A 24,038-nucleotide genomic window follows, 5' to 3' on the forward strand; every position below is an offset into this window, starting at 1 on the left:
CCCTCCCATCAGACCCACATTTTTTCTGCTGGGCTATTATTATGATAATTTTTTTACTGATTTTGACTCTTTTCCCACTTAAGAACAACATGGACAATATTTTTGGGTGTTATTTCATGGACGCCAGGATAGTATGCCTGCAACGTGTTTGTAAACTTACCAGGCTTATATGTAACATTTTTAACATGAACATCATGCAAATCAACTTACGATTGTGATTGGTTAGTTAGGATCCAATCATGAACCAGAAGTGTTGACATCATCCAAATTATGCGTTTTTATTGCTTTAGACACGCAAATATGTCATGTACACAGCAATCATCTATGGGTTAATTTGACATTTTCTTAAGTTTTAATGATAATGGACCATTTGTTGTTTTGTAAAACATTATACAGCACTTCATAAACTGTATTGATACGACTTGAAATGGGTTGATCTAGTATCCCCAAACATAACAATAGAGATCCGGACGTTGATGTCACGCGTCCCTAAATGCCATTTTGGCAGCATAGAAAACGCGTCTGCCACTTTAAGTAAACGACAAACGGCACACTTTTACAATGATTGACAGCTGTTGTGGACCAGCTGCCACTACGAGAAGAGGCAAAAAAAGGATCAAACATTTTCCAGGCTACTAAAAAATTAATCAATGCGTAGCCAATGGATCACAGCAGCCATAAAAAGGGTGAACAACTAGACGGAGGATTTGGGATCTCCTCATTGCTTGTGTAAAAATCGCTTCATTACTGAATCAGTTAGTCGTGGAGCTGTAGCTCGATTGTATAGTTTCGAGATCTCCACTACAAAAACAACAACAAAAACCTGTTGTAAACTCCTATGTCATGCGTCTCAGTTACAATCAATATTATTTTATCCTTTAAATGCATTAATGACACGATTGCACCTTAAGAGCAGTGTTAGCAAACCACTTTCCAACCAGGGGCCCTGAGTTCCCCACCTCTGCTGTAAGGGTACAACACCTCGTCACAGGGGTGGTATTTTGTAGCCTTGACTTACATAAAAAACTGGAAAAACTAGAAACAGCTACCTCGGAGTCCAGTAATTGGCCCTTAAAGCAACAATAAGGAACTTTGAATTTACATTGGTTATGGCGGCACCATATGGACAAAAGCGGTAATGTTACGCCTGAAGGAAGACCACATTTCCCATGATGACAAGCGCATTGTGTCGTTTTTGAGCTCACGCCAGCAAGCATTCAAACTGACTTCTGTCTTTGTAAAAAAATGGGGAAAGGGGGACGTGACGTATGCTTTAAAGCAGTCAGCACATTTGTAGTTTTTTGCATGGCAGTGTTCCTACCATCCTCCTCAAAGTAGCTTAGTGCCAGTAAAAATAATACAGACCCCCTAAGTCCATAGCAAAGGTACCATTCAACTAGTTCTAAGTCGATGTTTCATCAGAAGAGTTATGAAAATACTTTATTAAGGTTGAGAAAGTTCCTTAGTGCTACTTTAAACGGCAAATAAGTGCAGATTGCACCTTGAGGGACACTTCTTGACTCCTGCTAAACCTCCCATTTCTGACAGAATGCACTCAGGATGTGTTTCATCACTTTGTTATGTATGCAGCGTATTGAGGAGTCTAGATGTGGAAACTTGAGCCCCTTCTGGTCAATGAAGGCCACCGGTCGGTCATTCACATCTTTTTTTTTAAACAAATCAAATCAAACTAGGTGTCACTGTCTTGACTTGTGAAAATAAACCCCGCAAGGCCGCATTGCCACTTTGTAACACGCTTGCCGACACGCAGCTTATTTTTGGCAGGAAATGTAAACAGATGTCTCACCTTTCCCTTGTCACACTAATGGAGGAACTGAGGAGGGAAAATGAAGCCTCACAGCTGCGGGGATCCCTCTGCAAGGAATACAATTAAAACAGTTATTACAAGCTGGAGACAATTTCCCATATCACTCAAGGTGGCCGGCTGGCAGCGACGGCAGTAACTATTGACAATTGCGAACTTACGTCACAAGTCAAAATGGCCTGTGTTGTTACCGCCACATGCTAATTGTTAGCCTGAGTGCTTCTGGAGTTTCCCATTGCATGTTAGCATCAATGTATCTGAGGCTATGTGCTTCATTTAAATACGCAATGTGTTTTGATTGGAACACCAAACCTCAGAACTGCAAGCCAGACGAGCTAACCACTAGCACACCATGCTGCCTAGTGTGGGTGAACTGTTCCATTGTCCAATTCCCAGCTATCGCACTTCAACTCGCTGCCAAATAAACGATCGGAATCTAAAACAAAAAGGGATTTGTGGGTGGAATAGAAGAGGAGAAAGGCGGAGGGCTTGTAAAGCGTGAAAGGAGCCTTTTCTTCTCTTCTGGCTGCCGCGTAAACAGGTGTGACAGTGAAGACAGCAGCGATCGTACCACCCATGCACACAAAGATATTCCGGGCGGCCGCGTCCTGCTGAGGCATGCACCGCCGCTCTTGTTTACTGATAGCTATCAGCGCTTTCTCGTGACAGCCAAACCACTAAAAGGCATCAGCGCAACAGCTAAAAGACATTAAACACAACTCATGAGTTTGAGCTGAGCGTACTTGAATGAAATTTAGCCTAAATGTGACTGACATTAGAGCCATAATAAGTTAGTGTTGCACTGGCACGCAATCTACAGCATCATCTTCTCGCTGGCAAGTGTACGGCGGGCTGGATCTGTCAGACACATGTATATGTAAGAGTGGGCTCCACCTAGCCAGCAAGTGTATGCGTAACAGCGTGCTGGATTTTGCCTCAAGTGTGTGTTTAAAGGTAGCCTGGATCTTGCCAGTAAGTGTACATATTTGTAACAGCAGGCCGGATGTTGCCGGCAAATGTAAAAAGTGTACTTGATCTCGCCAGTAAGTGTATGCGTACTAGTGGGCTGGATGTTGCCGGCAAACGTGTCTAAGAGCGGGCTCCATCCAGCCAGTAAATGTACATATCTGTAGCAGTAAGCTGGATCTTGCCGGCAAACATAAAAGTGTACTTGATCTCACCAGCAAGTGTATGCCTAACAGTGGGTTGGATGTTACTGGCAAATGTGTGTCTAAGGAGTGGGATTGATCTCGCCGGTAAGTGTATGCATAATAATGGGCTGGATCTTGCTGGAACACATGTTTGTAGGAGTGGATCTGACCGTGCCAGTAAGTGTTTCCATAGCAGTGTGAGTGGCCTGGATCTCGCCAGTAACCCCATACACCCTGGCCACAAACTGTTTACCACCCTCCCTTCTGGAAGAAGATGCAGGACACTGGGCGCACGCACAAATAGACCACTGCATAGTTTCTATCCACAAGCAGTTGAATACATAAAACCTCCTTAATGCACTTACGCATGACCACTTTTAAATGGACTTTATATTGGCATTAGGGCTTATTTTATTATTTGTTGTGTATAAGTATGTCATTGTTGATAAAGTTCTATTCTTTTCTAAGCGTACATGAGTGACCTCTATCTTGCTGGTAAGTGTCTCTGTGACAGCAGGGTTGCGGCTCTTGATGACAAAGTATGGCGGGAGGAAAAGGTGTGATCCCATAAACACAGTAAAAGCATTTTAATTTATGGAGGAATCACTTCAATAAACAATCCAGCAATCAAGTGCCGCTTAGCAGAAGCTAATGCTAATTGTGTAATCAACAAAACTCTCTCCAGCTTTGCTTACCTTTGACTTTGCATCACAACTGTGGAGGTTGTGGGTGTTTCTGCATGATAATGTTTCACACAGTACTTGATCGGCTCGGTCACAAACGTGTTTTCTGAAATACAAAGCTAGCAAAATATGAACTTGCTTGCTTTTACACTTGATGGCTGGGAGGGGCATTCCAATGTCCCTACGATTTGTTTACAAGCACTTAAAAAATAAAATGTCCATAATATGTCCCCTTCATGGTAGAAGTGGGGTATGAGTGGAACTTCATAGTCTGTTTTTTTCTCTTCAAATGTTATCACTGCTTGGCCACCCACAATTCTAGGAAGGGGCGGGCCAGCGGTCCGAATATCTGGTTACTGTAATGGCTAATACTCACAGCTGGAAGGCCCTTCCAAATCATCCACTTCACATCACAATCTGGTGCAAAAGGGTAACATTGCTAATATGTGCACACCAGTGATCGCTTTCTATAATCCTCTACTATAATTTTTTTTTTTTTTAAAGCTTCTAGAGTTGGTGAATTACATTGGATGTGGATAATGAGAAGTAGAACCTGCACGCAAAACTTGCTGCATTCACTTTTTATTTGGAATGGGAGAGTACTGATAACAGATGCATTTAAAGGTATCGGTACTCGCTACAGCAAGCCGATTAGCCGGTATCGGGCCTTTTTATGATCAGTAACTACTTTTTATACACTATTACTAACCAATGAAATGTCCATTTGGTTTTTTTCTTATCTCAAGGCTTGATTATTTTTTTCTTTGGAATAAAAAAAAAAAAAAGCAAAGATAGTGTAGCACGTTTCGCTAGACAGCAACAAGTTTGTCTGCATTTACATCGAAAACATCAGATTGTTTTGGTTGTGATGGGCAAAATGAGACAAATCAGACAAAATGACTGGAGTGGCAAAATCAAAAGGGATGTGGCTTTATTCCAGTAAAAACCATCAACAAGTATTTGTCTATTTTCATTTCATTGGTAGCAAAAATCTAAATATAAAAGCATTTTAAAATGAGAAAGTACAATAAATATTGACCTTAAGTAAAGAGAATCAACTCAAATCATGTACAACAAAAGCATTTTTCCATCCGCTGATTGGTTGGTCTGAGCAAAACTGGTAACAGCCAAGTTTGACAAGTAAAAAAACATCTGTAACGTTTTGCAAGTCTGCCGAGGCCCAGGCACTAAATACAAGGCCAAGCACCGTTGTTGTTTTTTGGGGATAAAAAGAAGCGATTGGACATGGATGCTTTTTGTTGACCAGCATTATTTCTTCCATAAGAACTTCTCATTGGTCTTCCAGAGACTTTTGCTCTCCTTCTCCACAGATTGAGCTCGAGCTGCCAAATTGGTTTTGACGCAAACCCTCTGCACCTCGTCCAGGTCTGTAAGTCTGTTGATGCTCTCTTCGTTGCCCTCGTTCAGAATGTCCCAGAAGTCTTTGCAGCCTCCTTTTGGTGTTTTCCGTTGTGTCGGAGGACAGTCCCGTGCACCTGAGTTTTTGCTGCTTCTGGATGAAGGGGGAGAAGATAGGCCTGAGGTGGATGCTCTTTGGGGGGAACCCTTGGATTTGGGTTTTAGCAAGTCATCGAGGATGGAGGTGTCGCCCAAAAGTTCTGTGAGAATGTTGGTCCGTTCTTGAGGGGGGGCCTCCTGGGATTGTTCTTCAACATTTGTAGTCAAATTTTGCTGCACAATGAGGGGAGTATCCGCCACCTCTTGAGGGTCTGGACAACGACTGCTACTGCTGGCCTGACACCCACCAAGACCACCAACAGGTCTAGACACACTATCCTCCTTTGTCCTGCTATGACCTCTCGCACCGCTGACCGCCTCCTCCTGCTCCTGCTCCTCAGGATCCACACTTGGAACATCACGTGGAGACTCCCGCGCATTCTTCTGTGATTTCCGTTTCTTCTTCTCAGGTTCAGGGCACTTCTGGTTGGATTTCTGCCTTCTGATACCGGAGTTTTTGGGAGATGGGTTCTGGGCTCCGTAAACTGGCAGGAAGTTGCTGGTGACAAAATTGGCGAGTTCAGGGTGGCCGAGTGTGTCGTAATAGCGACGGAGCCACTCCAGCCTCTGAGACGAGTCGCTTCTCAGAACGTCGGCGGCGAACTGTTGGGCCGAAGGGAAATTCAACTTGGACGCCATCTCCTGCAGCTGCTGCCTACACACAAACACACACTTGACACAGTTCTAATGTAGCAAACGAGTCAACGCAACACTGCAGTGGGACCTTGATTCTGTGTCGTAAAGATTGCACAATGTGGTAACATTTTTGGAAAAGTATGCCAGATGTATGACATCCAAATGCCACGTGAGCCCTGTGTCCACTTCATTTTTCCACCTTTTAGAAACATTCATAATAAAAAATTGAATAAATAAATATAATAAAAAAGAAAATAAATATTTTAGATGAAACATTGTGGTTGCACAATTGTGATCTGGACACCCTCTTGTAACAGGATGTGGATATGTTCAAAATGAAAAATGGGATCAGTATAAACCTGCTACCATTTCAAGTGCCACCGATGAACCCCAAATAAAGTTGAGATGTTCTAGTGGGCTTTTTCCTAACATTTTTGTGACCATATCTTAGAGCACAGATGCTCTGGTAGGCTTTTCCTGACATTTTTATAAAAAAAATTCCCCTTCGGACACATTATTACAGGTTTCATCGATCACATCATTTTGCAACAGTGACATCCGAAAGAAGGGCTGACGGGTAGAAGCCATGGCTTAAACATTTTTGTAATATTTTAGCGCACGGATGTTCTCGTAGGCTTTTCCTGACATCTTTGTACCGGTAGTCATATTTTAGAGTACAAGCAATGGAGCAGAGAGCTTCCACGTCTCCATATTCAGAACCAAATCAAGGGCAATCTGTACTAAGATAGAAAGTGGATGAACAATGGGAATTCTCAGGCATGGTCAAATTGGACAGCAGGGCACAAACGGCCCCTGGGCCATAGTTTGGACATCCCTGCTCTAAACTATCAGTGTGCATGTGAGCATGTGAATGCTTGTTTTTCTATATGTGCCCGGTTTGACTGACAACCTGTCCCACTGCGTACCCCGCCTCTCGCCTAAAGTGCGCTGAGCAAGCTTCCAGCTCTCCCATAACCCGAACGAGGACAAGCGCTTTACAGAAAATGGATGGACCTTCCTGGAAACACTCCCTGTTATTGTGAATATTGGTTTTATAACCGTGACAGATGAGCTCTGGATGATTTATTCCAAATATAATTGATATCAATGGGACATTTTTGTTTTTAGGTCGTCCAGCGTCACAGAATGCATTGTCTTCATCTTTGGCACTTAAATTGTATTTGGAGAGCGCCACATGCTACTTATTGTGTCTTTTTTTTTAAAGCCACAAGTCCAATGCTATTAATCAGATATTCTGTGGGCACATCAAGCACGACCCAAGATGAATACTTCTCCACATAGTCAAGCGCTTTCTTTCTCTTTTTTTTTCTCCTCCGGCGCTCCAAGGCACTTGTTATTAAAAGTGTGGTCTATCCGGACTCAGGAACAGAAACACTTCAAAGTGTGGCAGTAACGGGTGGTGTTAGTTAATAGAACTTGTGGCTTTCACTGCTGGAAAAACAATAAATAAAAAAAATGATGCCAGTAAAACCCCTGTGCGGACTTGAATAATTAAACGGAACGGAGAATCAATATGGCTGGTATGTGTTTTTACACCCTGGTGTCCCTCAGGGCAGAGATAGCTTCTTCCACCTGGGGAATGATATCACAGCCAAAGAAGGTGCCTGTGAATGTGTGTGTGTGTGTGCGCATTTATGAGTGTATTTTGGACGTCTACATTAAGTGTTTCTTAGGAAGTATGTGCATATCCGTCGTTAAGTCCCTGGGGGCCATCTTTTTTTCTTTTTTTTTTCCTGCACCGTCGGGTCTGAACACAAGTGTGTAATGTTTGGCAGGATGCTGGGAAAATGGTGGTGAGGCGAGCTCAGAGGTGGTCTCTGTGTGTTATGCACGCCATTTCCCAAGGCCCAGATGGGGGCGCTAGACATTCAATCCGCGGTGAGTTTTGGCCCACTTCCCAACACTGCCAGGAATTCACCCTCCCTAAAAATGCGCCAATTGCCTGGGAGGGTACACACTGTTTTTTCCCCACCTCCCAGATATTCTCCTCAGGATTCCTTCCTATGTTTCTTAGTACCTGCGTATGGAGCGGGGGGTCTGCCCCAAGATGAAGGTGTTACATCTGGTGTGCTGCACGATGCGCTTAGTGAAAGTGACAGGAGGAAAATCATGAAGTTGCTGCGGGATGTCCGGAGCGAGGCGAGGTTGGCAGTCGGGTTGGCTTTCGGGCAAACTCTGCTGGAATACAGTATTTAAAAAAACAAAGAAGCAACCATTTGTAAAAAAGGTTATCACAGTGGATTGCAAATCTGCAATATGAAGAGAAACAATAAAAAACACCCACAAAAAACGCTTTGCTGTTGACTGCCGTGATTGGTCGTTATTTGAGCCCTGAGCAGTGTGATGTCATTTTTAGCTGGCCATTTTCACTGAAGCAACCCCCTTCGCTCCCGGCTGTTTTACTAGATTTTGAAAGGTCCACAGAATATTGTGTTCTATTGCTATAAAAACATGGAAACTACCAAAAGAAAGATTAGAGTCTCTTCTTTCATCACAAAAAAGTATATTTCTATCCTTTTCTGTTTTGCAGCAATTAGCATTAGAATATAGCTAAGTTTCATCATTAAGCACAACTCTGTTTTAAACAGTGGGGCAAACAGCTTTTTGCAACATGGCCCTGGTTGATCTCATACTCTGCTGCCACCTGCTGGCCGTTTTTGTAACAACTACCATTGCTTCAACCATTCTCTTCAGTTCAGAGGCTGCATCAAAGCCTTCTGTATGCTTTAGCATAAAAAACGTATAAATACATCTCTGGGAGCATGGTAACATTTAAAATACAACGTATTTATATGTTTTTGGGAGCAAATGAGTTAAAAACAGGTGCATTTTGCAGCTTTTTTCATATTCCTCAAACTCAATATAAATCCAAATACTCTGTTTAGACTAGTGGGGCTGCATATCAAATCTGATCTTGTAAATATTTTTTTGCTGTTGACTTCCCATTTAAACTGTCCTTCCACTGCAAGGAAACCAATGTGAATTGATAACGGACAGGTGTTGTGACACTTGCTAACGCCATCCAGTGGTGGGGTTCCAAATCACACTCATCACTTTGCAAGCTCAATCTTTTTTGCTTATTTTCCAAGACAAGTAAAATCAGCCAAGCCATGACTGTTACCCCCAAAAAAATTTTTAAGATCCAACCAAAGTCAAGGCAATTGTATCTCAAGGTACAAGGTATTTCCATTTTCTATAGTGCTTGGCTCAGTTAGGTTGCGGGTGGACTGGAGCAGCCCGTCTTAGCTGACATTCTGCTAGATGGCGGAGTGCAGTACACCTTGGACTGGTCGCCAGCCAATCGCAGAAAATGAGATACTTTTATTTATGCTTTAGTTTCCCTCAGCTTGGAAAGCACATGACGTTGGCTGTTGGTCAATATGTGATCATGTCTTTATTTACATTTTTGCGGATTCATGAAATGTAATTCAAGAAGAAAGTATGCTCCAATTGCAAGTTTGCATCTTGCCAAGAATGGTCAAAATGTAAGAAGCTGCGATTTGGTTTAGCGGGGTAGTATGAACATTATAATAATCGTCCCACATTTCTCCTCCTATCTACAAACAGACAACTGTATGTTTTCTGCTTGCAATCGTTTTGTCCGTTCAAATATATGCACAATGTGTGTAAAACGTTTTTAGTAAGTTTGAATGTGTTTAAATTATATGAAGGGGTAAAACTGAGGTCTCTCTACATAACAGATTTTCACCTAGAACCACTTTAGAATCAGAGCTTTATGTGTGCTGCGTACCTCATAGGGGGCGAGGAGTTCATTTGCAGGGAGTTGAGAGTACATCTTGCGCTCAAACACATCCTTCATTGCGGCTCTACTGATCAGATCCTCGGCTTTGCTCCCGCCTACCACACGCTGGTTGGAGTGGGTGTACGCCACCTCCCGCATCCCACCTTAGATCAGGAACACAGGCAATTTTAGTCAAATGCGATGCTTTACCACTTTTGGCCCCAAATGGAGTCTTACCTAAGACTGTGTCAATTGTTCCTTTGGATGCTGGAGATGTTTGATTTTTCACACAAGTGAATGAAGTACCTTCACGTCTACCCGTGCTTGTTCCAGATCCCTGATCATCTTTTGGGAGCCCAGCTTTTGCTTTATCTAAACTTGTGGTGTTCTCGTCCTCTGAAGTTGTGAAGGTCTCGATGTCTTCGGTGAACATGGCTCCTCTGGCCGTGTTTCTCTTTCCGCTGTGTCCTCTTCTTCTTTGTACTTGGCGTACTACTGTTTGTTTGGAATTCAGGGTCTCATAGTCCAAATCGTCCGACTCATCGGAATAATTCTCAAAGCGGTGCGATTTGGGAAGCACCGGATTTTTGGAACTTCTATCGCTGTCATTCTCCTCTATATTGGTCCTACATGATTTCTGCCTTGGTTTTGTGTTCCCGTTCATGACCATGTTTCTACCAAGTTTGGGGTAGACATTAGTCCCAATATTGACGCTCTTGGAGGCGGAAGTCCCCTCACTACCTGAACTACTGTCCCCTTCACCTGACTCCGGCATTGCTTGAAGCCTTTGGAGCAGTGAGGCGAAACCGTGCTGCAGCAAACTGGTTTGACCAGGCCTGTCGGAGGAATCCATTCTTCGTGTGCCATTCGCTCCACTGGGGCATCCCCGCTCCTCCTCCTCGGCATCATCGTCACTCCCGCTACTGAAGTCCAGCAGCCCTCTGGGGATCTTAGATGCAGCCATGCTCTCCTTGGATGCATCTCCAGCTTCCTGTAATGACAAAAACATAGGAGTACGTTGGCATAGAAAAGGGTCGGAAGCTATGGGAAAAAAAAAACGGCCTATGAGAACATTCCTGGTGGGATACAAAACAGATGTTCGTAATAGCAAATCATAATAAACCACAATGCGACACAGGCTCCCATTATGATGTAATATGAGGAACTGACATGTCCAGAAGCTATAAACATTTGGACTTCATTTGGACCACCAACCACGATCCATTTTTTTAGTATTCACCAGATAGATCTGTCCATATCGGGAGATCTTGCGTGAATTCATGTGGAACCGTCAAGGCTAAAAGCTTCAGCGTGTGTATGGTTCAGATTCTTTCCATAAATCTAATAGACGTAAGGATCAAACCTAACTACTGTACAGATGACAGGAGACATTTTGAAATAAAGGAATTGGTCACAGGACAGCAAGATAGGATGGAGGGTATCAAGGTTGTGTCGCAGTTCTGAAGTTCTGGAGCTTGCATGTTCTTCTGGTGCTCGCTTGGTCTATGTATTGTGGCCCATATTCCAAAAAATATGCATTTCAGATAAATTAAAGACACTTATTTGCCCATAGGTGTGAATGTGAACGACTTTTAAAACTCTTGTTCTTTTGTAAACAAAATGGTCTGTGGTGGCAGTTGCTACATTTACTATATAATAATAATTATTATTATTATTAAATACATACCGGTATATTTGGATGGGGTACATTTTTGTTTTTTGGCTCGTTTGAGAGATGAGTAATATTGAATTCAACATTCAACTTTTTTCTTCTTTAATTAAAGAATTGATTGCTCAATAAACTATTTTTTATTATTTATTTAACTTAATGCCATGCTTTTTAAATGTAATCTAATTGTTTTTGTTGTTTTTGTTTTTTGTGGGGATGTCTGCTTGGGACCAAACAAACTGTTAATATTTATGCTTAACAGAAACTTTCCAGAAATTAATTTTAAAAAAAAATCCACCCCCTTTTTAACCCTAACGGCAGTGGACACACACTTTTTGCAGGATTGGGTAATATTATGTCAATATTTTTCAATCAAATACGTTAAATGGACATATTAGTTTCAATTATTGCTCCGCCCTCATTCAACCGTTGTAATACTGTAGTTGCGGTAGTAGTTTGTTATCCTTTTACAAAAGAACCAGCCGCTTGACAGACACACAGGAAGGCCCCCATATGAGGTATCCCCGTTTTTAGCATGGGAATGGGAGGTTTGAGCGGGCCACTGGGGAGAGTAGATGTGTGAGCGAGGGATGGGAAAGATACATGCTCTATGTTCTGGGTCTCTGAGAAAAGCTGAGCGACTCACGCTTATGCTGTGCGTCTTGTCCTCTTCCTCCACCGCCTCCATGTTTGTGTGTGTGCTGGTTGTCATGACGCCCGACTCCACTTGTCCTTCGCGCTAGAATGAGGAGAGATACACGCACTTGTCACCATTTTTATTGGAAAAGGAGTCACTATTAAGGGAACAGCAGATGATATTTTTAAAGTGCTCCGGAATACGAAGTATATGAAAGAAAATTGTGAGGTAAAAAGTTACATACTTTCTAGAAAAAAAGGCATATATTTTTTCCTATATTTTCCAGACAGAAGTCATATTTTCAAGACTAAAATTGTATATTATAAGTTTTCATTTTCAAGATAAGTCGTGTGTATTTTCAACAAAAGAACTATATATTTTTCATTGAAGTCATATATACAGCATATATTTTCTTTTATTCATGTTGTATATTTTTGAAACTGCATTTTAAGAATTCATATATTTCTGAGGTCATATTTTCAGAAAAAAAAAATCCTATATATTTGAAATAAAAAGTTAATGTTTTCAAAATCAAGTCATATATTCTCAAGAAGAATTTTTTTTGATTTTTTTTTGATTTTTCGATACAGCTCTTGTATGGGAACTTATAATTGCCAGGCCATATCTTACCTCAAGTATCTTGCGGGTGAGGCATGTGCCTTGGGTCTGCAGCCTGAAGAGATTATTGACCCCAAACAGTTCCCCTTTATGGGTGCCCTGCACAGCATCAAAGTACCGCCGTGCGCTCTCCACACCGACAACAGAGCTCTGCAATTGCTTATTGCCCAAAAAAAAAAAAAAAAGCATTTATTATCTTTTCAAGATGTCTGTGTTTTATACCTGTGGGATATAGGAGTCTTGTTCTAGTTCTCTTCAACTCAATTGTAAAAACTAATCCAAGTTTCAAGCGGTGATGAATGGGCCCAAACACCTCCTTTTTAATGGCGATGTCTTCAAATGATGATCAAATTTGGAGCTATGGTCAAAGAGATTGGCAATTTACTGTCACCCATCTGTTTAGGATACGGAGGCTGCTTCAAACCAAAATGGCTGTCCTGTGGTTCAGTTATGTGCATGCATGGGTCCTTGAGACTTTTTTGTGTGTCCACCTGATTTTGTATGAGTCAGGGAAATCAATGTCTGGGGCTTTTCATTTTATTTTATTAAACTTCACTATGTGAATTTTAGGGTCTTGTGGAGAACCCCTAATACACTTTCATACAGGATACACACTCTTGTAAAAATTTTATTGGCATGCTGTCGCCCCTAAAGGAAAGAATACAATCTGCTACAAAAAATACCAAACCCACAGAAATATATTATTAGGATGTAAATAAATGATATTATTTTGACCACTTAAGTGAAATTTGATTACTTTCCCACCACATTCACCCGATGATCTCTCATATCATGACACACCAAAATCATTATTATCGGAGTACCTGTTTGTAGACTTGTCTGAGGTAGGTGATTTCCTCCACGGTCCCCAACGAGATTAGCCTGAAAACAGTCACGTCTCTACACTGGCCAATGCGATATGCTCTAAGATGCACACAGTGAAAATGACCGCACAAACGATGTTAAAATAGCTGCACATTTGTATATGAAACAGGTGAATTATAAAAGATAGGCAAACCTGTCGATAGCCTGGAGGTCATTGGCTGGATTCCACGTTGGGTCAAATAATATCACAACATTGGCCCCTACAAAGTTCAGACCAAGACCTCCCGCCCTGGAAAGAATCAACATTGTCATAATTTTTATCTTCCCATCAAATACGGATTCCCACAAATAGTGTCCACCTACGGAGTCAATAAATAAATAAATACCTAACTCAAATAGAGATAGCTGGCAAGTCTGATGCTAACCAAAACAGCAGCCCCAACCAAAGCCCTTAAACAGTCTTTCAGAAGAATTTAAGGATGGCGTTTTAGATTATGTTATGATCCCACATTAGTGGAAACTGCAGCTTTAAAGTGATCCCTCCGCAATGATGTGTGCGTACTTCTTTATGTGTCAGGCATCACTCATTTCTTACTTCACTGCATTTACATTCAGTTTCACTTGGCTTTAAAATTGTAATCTACCAATAACATTGTTTAATATTTCAAAATTGTGTAATATAAAATAAATAAAGCATTTAACATTTTTGGGGAGACTAACATGGTGGAAACGAGACACAGGTTGATGTGAGCAGAGGTGTTGAACTCCTTGACGATGTGGACTCGCTCCTTGGCTTTGGTGGTCCCATCCAACCTGCTATAGTCATGCCCCTCGGCCATGCAGTACCTCTCCAGAACGTCCAACAGCTAACGGGACCAAAACAAAACAAAAAACAACAAAGATTCTGTGAATTTTCACCGGAAAAAAATCATTGGAACAGACTCACCCGTGACCCTAATCATGAAAAGCACTATAAAAAAATTTGGATGGGTGGATAGTAGTCGCTGATCACAACACTAAATGTTGGTGAATATACCAGTTAAGTCCTATAAATTGTAATTTATTCCAAACATGGTGAACTTTGAATACTTCCAAAATTTTACATGCACAATTGCAATTGGATTATTGCGAAATTAACAAGTGTCAATAAAAGCCTTGCATCCTTATCAACATCGACAGCGCTAGGCTGATTGCTATAAAATTGCTATGACTTCTACTTAATGTTATCGTTCAGTCTCTTGTGACACTGCAGTGTCTCGTTTGCTTAAAAGCTCTAATTGCTTTCACTCATAAAGCCCCTCGCGGCTTACAGACTAATCTCAGTCACGAGAGAGAGCGAGGGAGAAAGGCCCACGTCTGCTGCTTGTGTTTTGACTATAAATAAGATATGGAGCTCAAACAACAGCAGCAGCAATTAAGTGTGTTTAAAGCCTAAAAAAATGAGTGGCTGTGAATGCAAGTCACCATCCGAGAACGTTGACGCCTTTCAAATTCCCCTGTAAAGATCACAAATCATCAAATTTCCAATTTCCTATGGGACAGCTGCCCGTCTAATGACACAATGTTCAGTCATTTGACACTTCATTAGATACACTAAAAAAAGGCGAACAAATTTGGAGATTGACCAAAATTGATCTTAAATGTACACATTTTGCTTGTGTTTTCAACAACTTTTGTGTTGGTTCTATAAAGGCAAGTTTAGCGCTGCTACTGCGTTTCTGGTTTCTGTTCCCGTTCCTGTTTGCTTAAAATGCCTCTGGGCCAGATTGGGTATATAGACTAGCTTTTTGTGAACAAAGGACTTTGATTTGATGACTTGTGTCGTACATTGGAGTCGATCTGTTTGTGCTGTTTAATACAAAAAGCACTGATTGAAGATGTACTTTAGAGTGTAGACAGCTAGGTTAACTTCCTGCGCTAGCTGCTACCTTTTGTAATGAAAAGATGGGATGACTTACATTACATGTTCACTTATATATGACAGCTAATATTGTCACGATCTTACGTAAAACATTGCCTCCGTTAATAAAAGTTGTATAACTGTAATAGTTTGTGGACTAATTTGCGGTACGCAGGGCTGGACTGGCCATCCGGCATACCAGCCAGATGTGCCGGCCTAAGTTAAAATGCCAGGGCGGATTTGTTTGGTGCCCGTCCAGCCCTGGCAGTACTCATGCATTTTCTGTACTGCAACTGTTCTTGTCCTCATTAGGGTCATGGGTGAGCTGAAGCCTAATCCTGTTGACTTTGGGTGAGACGTCTGGTACACCGTGGACTGGTCGCCAGCCAATCGCAAATAACATGTAGACAAACAATCAATCACAATCACATTTATACAGTAACTATGGACAATTTAGTCTTTAATAAACTTAAGCATGCTTTTTAAATATGGGAGAAAGTCTGAGTACTCCTTAAGAGAAAACACATACAAACATGGGGAGAACATGCAAAATCCACATAGGTAGGCTGAGCCATGATTCAAACCCAGAACATGCTCACCATTCAGCCAAAAATGAATGGGACAAATTATTCTAAGTATAATTTTCAGTGGAAATGATCACACATGCAAATACAGCCCTTACCTTAGTTGACAGTGAAAAGATGAGCACCTTGGCTTTGTTTTGCAGATAGAATCTTAGGAGCTTCTGCAAAACCTGAGAGGGAAAAATAAAGTTCTTTATTAGCATACAAGTACAGAGGATATAACAAGTCTAGATATCTCTGCTAAAATGCCAGGTTTTTGTGATATTTAAAAATGAGACCAAGATCTTTCAAAATATTTACCACCACATTAATATGATCTTATAGCCTTTATACAAATGCATCTGTATATATTGTACTGTATATTGTCCCTTAAAGAGAAGTAGACCAAGCCTCGTCTCTGTGAAGCACCTTCATTTTGCCGCTGTACATTGGGTCCGACAGTGCCTCAAATGCTGCGTCTTTGCACCTCTGCATAAAGTCTGGAAACTTCTGGAAAACCTTTTGACAAATGGCGTTCACACACTTTTCCTAAAAGAACAAATGCAGCATGTCACTGAAGCCAATCTGTTGCTGGAATGAGCCAGTTAGTTTGGTATTCAATCGAGTAAATGCAGTGCAGCGGGGCAAACTCAATCTTCACAATCTAGAAATGTTATTGGACCTTAAAGTGTACACAATTACAGTTATGAGCTCTTATCGCAGTAAGGTGAACATCCGTTTATCACAGGGGTTATGTTTCAGGTCCACCTGCAATAGGTGAAAACCAAAAATATAGACAGACCATATTATATATACGAGTTAGGGGTGTTAAACAAAATCGATCCGGCGATATATTGCGATATTACAGTGTGCAATTCTCGCATTGACACAATATGGGGCCAAATCAATGTTTAAACATCAATTTTTGATGGAAATATTCAACAAAACATCTTACTTGGGGTTAGGGTTCACACTTTAAGCATGGGAGAATGTTATATTAATGGAACATTAAGCCTAAAAATGTGATTTCAATGCTGTTCAAACATGAAATTGATTGCAATCTGCTAAATACAGTGGCTCAGTCATAAGCCTGAAGTTTCAGATAAATATACATATCTTACAGTGTACATGCACAAGTTTACTGATTAGTAGCGATGGAAAAAATTAAGCTTCAAGAACCTTTATGATGCACTTGCAATGTATTTATTTTTTTACAACTATAGATGGTGCTCTTCGTTTAAAGATAATGGCGATGGAAATTGATTACATTCCCACTGAAACTTTAAACCAAGAGTGCCATCTTGAGGAGTCAAAAAATATCACAGGTGCTTCATGAAGATTCGTCTGTCTGTCTGTCTGGTTAGTTGTTTAGCTAGCTAGCGAGCTAGCTGGCCCCTTTACGCCAAGAGTGCCATCTAGAGGAATCAAAAAATATCACAAGTGCTTCATGAAGCTTCATTTGTCTATCACTACTGATTAGTATTTTAAATGTTGATGGGGTTTTTTATCGCAATAGTCGACTTATAGATTATTATTGTGATTAATCAGTATTTAATCAAATCATAACCTATAAATCGTGATACGGATCGAATCGCCAGGTACTATACCCCTAATACGAGTCAACAGTCTTGGCTAATGATTCTGAATCTTACTAAACCAGATTGAGACCATTTTAAGGCTGAGAAAAGCCTCTGCAGTTGTTTTGCGATGAGTAGCTTACAAGATAGGGACACAGAGAGCCTATAATGTTGAGCTTTGTTTTGTCAAACAGATTTTTTTTCCTGCCATAATAATCAAAATTGAAAAAAATAAAGACTTGACATATTTCATTTTGTGTGTGGTGAACTACTGTAGCATACATGTTTCACTTTTTGAAACAAATTATTGAAATAAATGGACTTTCCTTCGATATTCAAATGTTCTTATCTGCACCTGATTGCACCCCCGCACTTAACATGATACTAAATTGCAACATAAAAGGTGAAAGAAAACAACCATATTTTTAAAACTAAATTGCAACTGAGGAAATCAGTGTGCATCAGAGAAAATATTTTTAATATAGTGATGGAATAAACTGTCGATATCCATCTGTACCTGTTTCTTACTGGTGCCTGCGGTGGACTGGAGCAGTGCGACATGACTGGCAACCTTCCTCATTACGGCCATGTAAGTGAAGTACAGCGCCTTCACTGGCACGCCCTCAGAGTTTTTCTGCAAGGGAGGAATTTATGTTATGGAAAATTATCTTTTTAATAGTTTCAATAAGAGCATGTGGTTTCTCTGGAGTACCTGCCCATCAACCAAGTGTGAAATTAAACAACCAACTCAATCTTTTACCTGCCTGAAAATGTGTCCATAAGCTCGATGTATTCAATAACACTTTTTTTCAAACCGATACCAGTCTTGAGCAGTCACCGATACCAAATACCGATACCACTAGTACATAAAATTTGCCCCAAAAAAATTAATGATAATTTTAAAGAAAGAGCATATACATCCCAATATAGCATTTTTCCTTAAAATTACAGGAAATTAATGGTAATTTTCTATTCTTCTAATTTCTAGTTCCTGACTGTCAGACGGCCCCAAGAGGACAGCCGATACTGCTCACAGATATAGTATTACTTTGGAACTATTTAAAATTCTAAAAATGGACGTCTCAAAACTGGGCCTAATTATCTATGCAAATATAAAGGTTTTGTATTGGCTTACTAAACCATATAAGGCATAGGTGTAACTATTGTTGTTTAATGCACACACATTTAAAATAACACTATTTTGAACTTTTGTAAAGTAAACACAAATATGCTACATTAAACTTGTAGATTTTTTTCTGGTCAGTTCACTGAAATTCCACAAACTCGTGTCAATAATTAAGTGGAAAGAAACAATTATTGTGCGCGACCACAATACAAGGCCTATAAAAGAACACATGGCAGGGGTGGACTGACTTTATAGCAGCATCGCCTTCGAGTACGTCCACTTTGGCAATCACATTTCTCTGAAGACCTCAGAAGCAATTGCACATCTTCAGAGTCCAGCACAGTTTGATAGACCGTCTGTTGAAAGTCAGTCAAAGAGCAGTACACCACCTAGAGTGGGGACAAAACATAGCACGGCATTACAGCGCCATTTGATCATTATCATTGTTCATTACATTGTTACCTACCCTGTCAACCTTCTTTGGGAGTTGGTCCTTGATCAGCGATTTGGTCCTTCGGAGGAAATAAAAGGAAATCTTCTTCACCAGGTCCCTGATGGTCTTCCTCGCTGTTGCTAAGGCTCGCTTGGTTGCACTGTGTCTCTGGCCACGCTCAATTGGATCTGACACCTTGATCTTAAAATGCCCCAAATTGCCAAGGCAGCCAGGGACTGCCCTGTGTGGAAAAACAGAACAACAAAGTTACACAAGTTACACATAGTTCCCAAAAAAAGCAGAACACGTGCCAGATTGAATCTCTTGCACCTCACTGAACAAAGTCCTGTGACAACTTCTGAATTGTATGGCTTTTTAATGATAAAAAAAAAAATGCTGATAAGAAAAAAACCTACCAGTCCAGAACACACCACAACTCCTCCAGGTTATTTTGAAGGATGGTGCCAGTTAGACCAATTCTGATCTGAGTAAAAAATCAGAATGAATACATACACTGCCAGCCACAAAATGAGGTAGACTGGTTAATTTAAAATCGACACATTGAGCCATATACATTTATGGACAAAATCTCACCTGACATTTGAGACCCTTCATCGCTTGAGTGATTTGAGAGTTTGGATTCTTTATCTTGTGAGCCTCATCTACAAACACTGCAGACCAGTCGATGCTGAGGAAGAGGACAAGGTCATATGAGGACCACCAACTTTGATGCCATGCTCCGACAACCAAAAAACGGCGTAGGCCAGTATCAACAACTTTTTTCTGCCAGGGATTGGTCAATGGTCGTACATATTTTTTGTGGACCAGTAACCATTCCTCGATAACGAAAGATTGCGCATGGGGAGCTGACTTATATTCCTAATCACAACATACAGTATATGCACCGGTATCAAATGGCCCGTGAACCGATGGTTGGGGACCACTGGCAGAGAGCAAAATGCTTTACAAATTACAAATCTGTTTGATAACTGCTTCAGATTGGGGCTTATTTGGACAAATTCCCGAGTAAAAGTTGTCAAACTACAAGTCCTGGAATTCACCCAAAATGCTTACCATGATTAACTGGAGTCGTAAAGCTTTAGGAATGACTATTGTAGCCCTTTACAGACCGATAAGATGTCAATTACTTAATTTCTCATCTGTTTTTTTATTTCTTTGGATCATGGCATTTGGTTGCTGCTTTTTGAGATCTTTTGTCTGACTTCACAAGTTCCTCTTTGGGTGATTTCTTGATTGAACACGTCTCGAGGTAATCATGCTTGGTTGTGAATAATATAGGGTATTTATACTCTAAAGTTCGGACACACTTACTCATTCAACAGCATTAACAAGTACCTGTAATCATTTCACAGGCCAAACAAATAAATATGAATAGCATTAACATCTACAGAAAATGTATCATGTGTGTTTTGTACTTGCATCTTAAAAAGTCTCTCACTTATTAAATTGAGTCAGGCAAATGCGAAGAGTCTCATAGGTGGTGAGCGTGATCTCCACGCGGCCCTTCTTGATGCGAGCCAGCTCCTCCTGTTTCCTCAACCCGTGGACCACCGCGTACTGGAAGTGGCCCCAGGTGTCCAGTTCATCTTTCCAGTTATACAGCACTGACAGCGGGGCCACAATCAGGAAAAGCTACAAGAGATTGCAAAAACACTCGCGCTGATGACATTTGCAGACAACTGCAATCCTCGCCACTCCATCCCTCCCCCTCCTCTCGCATTATTATTTCACTTAATGCAGTCTTCATCTGGATGAATGTCATCTGAAAACAAATATCATAGTCCAGCCTTTAAAGATATTTAAGCCATTTTTTTTCTGCCTTTATTGTTGCACCCACTTTATTTGGCTTTCTCTGCTTGGATGGGGTCTGACTTTGCAAAAAGTGAGGCTTGTTGCTCTCAATGTCCTCCCAAGTTCCTTTTTTGTGCAACGCCGCCGCAAGGAAACCAAGAACCTGCAAAAAAAAAAAAAAAAAAATCATCAATGTGAAGAAACACTCGTTATTTGACAGGTTGATTGTGACCTCCATGATATATTTACAATATAAATTACAAATATGGAAAACTCTCATCAAGGGATCTGATATGAGTTATGACTTGATGTAGTTTGTTTGTTTTACTTTGTTACACTTAAAATTTGGCAGACACAGTAATATATCGTGCCTTCACTTCAGCCTTGGCAAATGCAGCAAAGTATTGCACATTTGGTTGCATTTTGGCAGTACTGTATACAAAGGAACATATCCTGCCTTTGCTTGCACTTTGGCAAGATAATGAAGAAACATATTGTGTCTTTGTGTGTGTATTCAGTTGTAAATACACAATGAAAAACAAACATTGTTGGAAAAAAATATAGTTGTACCTTTGTTTACATAAGACAGCAGACAAAGAAAAACAACAACAAAATGAAGCAATATAGCGAGATTTTGCTTTTTGTCATGCCTCTTCCAGTGCTCTGCAATTGGCAATACAATTAAGCAACATATTGAGCCTTCGCTTGTACTTTAGAAAGATAAAGCATCTTACTGTGCCTCTCTGGCAAGATAATGATGAAGCAGAATATTGTCTGTGCTTCTGTTTTGGCAAGATAACAGAATCGGCATATTGTGTCTTTGATTGCGCTCTGGCAAGTTAATGAACACACGAAGCAACAAATCTTGTCTTAGATAATGAAGCAGCATATTGTGTCTTCACTTTCACTCTGGAAAGTTGGAGGACCAAAACTGCCAAAATTAAAAATAAATAAATGACTAAATAAATAAATAAATGACTAAAAGTGAAAATAAAAAAATATATTATTTGGAAATTAAATTAAAAATATATATATAAATGGAAATTTAAAAAAAATAATTTAAAAAATATATATACACTGTATATACATAAATAAATACATTTGGATTTAATTTTCGAATTATATTTTTTTATATCTGTTTTTATTTACATTTTTTGTCTTCTTTTTTTTGGGTGTGTCATTTATTCATTTTGAATGTTGGCAGTTTTGGTCCTCCATAGGAAAGAGGATGAATAGGTAAAGGATCCTAGTGACATCACTTATTATTGGCAATTGAGAACAGTTTCACATTTACAATGAGGACCCGGCAGCAACCCAGTCTTAGCCAGGATTCAAACCACCAACTCTTCCATTACTGGATGGCCCGCTCTACTAGCTGGGCCGTAGCCACCCTAATGAAGCAACAAATTGTGCCTTTGCTTGCACTTTGGCAAGATAATGAAACAACACATCTTACCAACACTGGCACTTTGGCCAGGCAAACAGAAGATGGAGTATATTCTGCCTTGCCTTGCACTTAAGCAAACACACATTTACCAAATATTTCAGGCTGCTTTAATGTATACCTGCACGGTCTTCCCAAGGCCCATGTCATCCCCCAGAATACATCCTCTCGAATGGCTATAGTTACTGTAAATAAACCTGATGCCTTCTCGTTGATAATCCCTCAGGTATCTGTTGATAGTGTATGGGACACTAACATCACTTCCATCACACAGCTTTAAGGGAACACATGCCCCGGAATGTTCCGCACCGCTGGAAAACAATGGTTTCTCTCGCTTCAAATTATTTAAATCAGATCTTGAAGTAGCGTTTTCATCTTCGTTTGTGTCCTCCTCTTCACCATACCCGTCAGTCACATCCTCGTCATCACCAAGATCAGGCACCTGGTGATCACGGGTGTGCCAAGATGCTGTAGAGATAAAAGTAGCGTATTACTTAATTGAACACTTGAAGATTATACAGAATACAGGAAAGCATATGTAAAGTATTTACACCGCTTCACTTTTTCAACATTTTGTTATAGTCCAGTAAATAAGCTATTTTGGGTTGGCCGTGAATGGGTTATTTTAGCGTGATGTGATAGTTTTTCATTTTTAGTAAATTTGTAGGTGGAAATGAATTAATTCCATTTTGGGAAAAAAATGTAAGGCAAGTCTTGTCGATTTGTATGTTCTACAGTACTAGTAAACCATTACGACACACGAGTCACGACTAACTCCCAAACTAATAAAGAAATTTTAAGAGACTCGATTTATTCATTGAATAACATTTTTGAAGGTTATCGACGACGATTAATGGAGAAATAACCGCACACAAAAAAAAACGTATGCTTTGCTAACCTTCTCCAACTGAGGTAGAATCCATCATCATCATCATGCTATCATTAGCGTTCTCGTTTCCTCTTCACGGAGTCATAGCGATCTTAGTGGGCGCAGCTAACACTTTTCAAAAGTCCCATCGCTTCATTTACTATAGAATAAAACTCTCGACCGTGGACCATTTTCTTAAAATAGGCTTTAACTGATTTTTGAGAGCTGTAACTCTTCGTTCTGTTGTCTCGCCATTATACCAGCAGCATTGTTTACCTATTTGTACGTTCGTCACGGCACTTTCGCTATTTTAACCCGAACAAAAAAAGTACAGACAAAAAAAAAGTACAATGTAAAGAAATTAATAAATAATAATAGCAAGCGTATCCACAGTGGTGAATGTTATTGGTTTGGTACAAGCTTACAGAACAATGTTGAAAGTGCCCGGCTGAAATTCAAACTGCATTTTCGTTACACTCTTGAAACTTTTCCATGTTTGCGGATTATTTTGAATAATATGATTTTATTTATATGTATTTATACAATAAAATGTTTAAAATCTTTAAAAGTATAATTTTATCAAGGTGTACAAAAAGGATCATGTTGTTTTCAGTTCACATACACGTTGGTTGGATCACGTGATAGCAGTAACTTTTGTTGCTAGGCAGAACTATAATAAGTTTAGCTTTCCACACCCAGTTTAATTTTCCTGAAGGCAGTGTTTCCCAACATTTAATCAGTGAAAGCGCTTGTTTTGCATTAGAAAAAAATTATGACACACCACCCAAAAATGTTACAAAAAGAATATACAGTATATTGAAATAATGATCTCATCTTCTTTTACTCACTATTTTAGTTAGTGTTTAAAACAAAACAAAAAAAAACAGTAATTTTACTGCATGAATTATACTTTTAAGTTTTCACTTTTGAGTCATTCAATTAAAACAACAAGAACAACAGGCATATATTAGGGATGAGCATTGGTGGAAA

General features: G+C 40.1%; 1 protein-coding gene across 5 annotated transcripts in view; it reads right to left on the reverse strand.

The window, feature by feature from the left end:
- The window catches only part of ercc6l2 (excision repair cross-complementation group 6-like 2), a 37,261-nt gene extending 13,948 nt beyond the window's left edge, over positions 1-23,313 (reverse strand). For 3 of the 5 annotated variants that reach the window (XR_015094815.1, XM_086075632.1, XM_086075633.1), the window contains exons 1-20: positions 23,079-23,313; positions 22,302-22,648; positions 20,783-20,899; positions 20,384-20,577; positions 19,519-19,612; positions 19,341-19,408; positions 18,958-19,165; positions 18,740-18,880; positions 17,883-17,999; positions 16,218-16,337; positions 15,908-15,979; positions 14,046-14,191; positions 13,519-13,614; positions 13,325-13,424; positions 12,513-12,659; positions 11,892-11,984; positions 9,814-10,567; positions 9,586-9,740; positions 7,852-8,012; positions 1,808-1,875 (exon numbers count right to left, since the gene is read on the reverse strand). Coding sequence is in view for 4 of the 5 variants with exons in the window: in XM_086075632.1 (XP_085931758.1) it covers positions 1,818-1,875; positions 7,852-8,012; positions 9,586-9,740; positions 9,814-10,567; positions 11,892-11,984; positions 12,513-12,659; positions 13,325-13,424; positions 13,519-13,614; positions 14,046-14,191; positions 15,908-15,979; positions 16,218-16,337; positions 17,883-17,999; positions 18,740-18,880; positions 18,958-19,165; positions 19,341-19,408; positions 19,519-19,612; positions 20,384-20,577; positions 20,783-20,899; positions 22,302-22,648; positions 23,079-23,115 (3,225 nt within the window). In the remaining variant the exon portion in view is untranslated. Of the gene's footprint in view, positions 1-1,807; positions 1,876-4,569; positions 5,833-7,851; positions 8,013-9,585; positions 9,741-9,813; positions 10,568-11,891; positions 11,985-12,512; positions 12,660-13,324; positions 13,425-13,518; positions 13,615-14,045; positions 14,192-15,907; positions 15,980-16,217; positions 16,338-17,882; positions 18,000-18,739; positions 18,881-18,957; positions 19,166-19,340; positions 19,409-19,518; positions 19,613-20,383; positions 20,578-20,782; positions 20,900-22,301; positions 22,649-23,078 lie in introns of those variants that run through there. The other 2 variants (XM_086075631.1, XM_086075630.1) reach the window with 2 other exon arrangements.
- Between the last annotated feature and the right edge of the window lie 725 nt (positions 23,314-24,038).

The sequence above is a fragment of the Leptonotus elevatus genome, chromosome 5, assembly GCF_054856555.1.
Source record: "Leptonotus elevatus isolate MCC_2025b chromosome 5, RoL_Lele_1.0, whole genome shotgun sequence".
In the NCBI taxonomy this organism is placed as follows: Eukaryota; Metazoa; Chordata; class Actinopteri; order Syngnathiformes; family Syngnathidae; genus Leptonotus; species Leptonotus elevatus.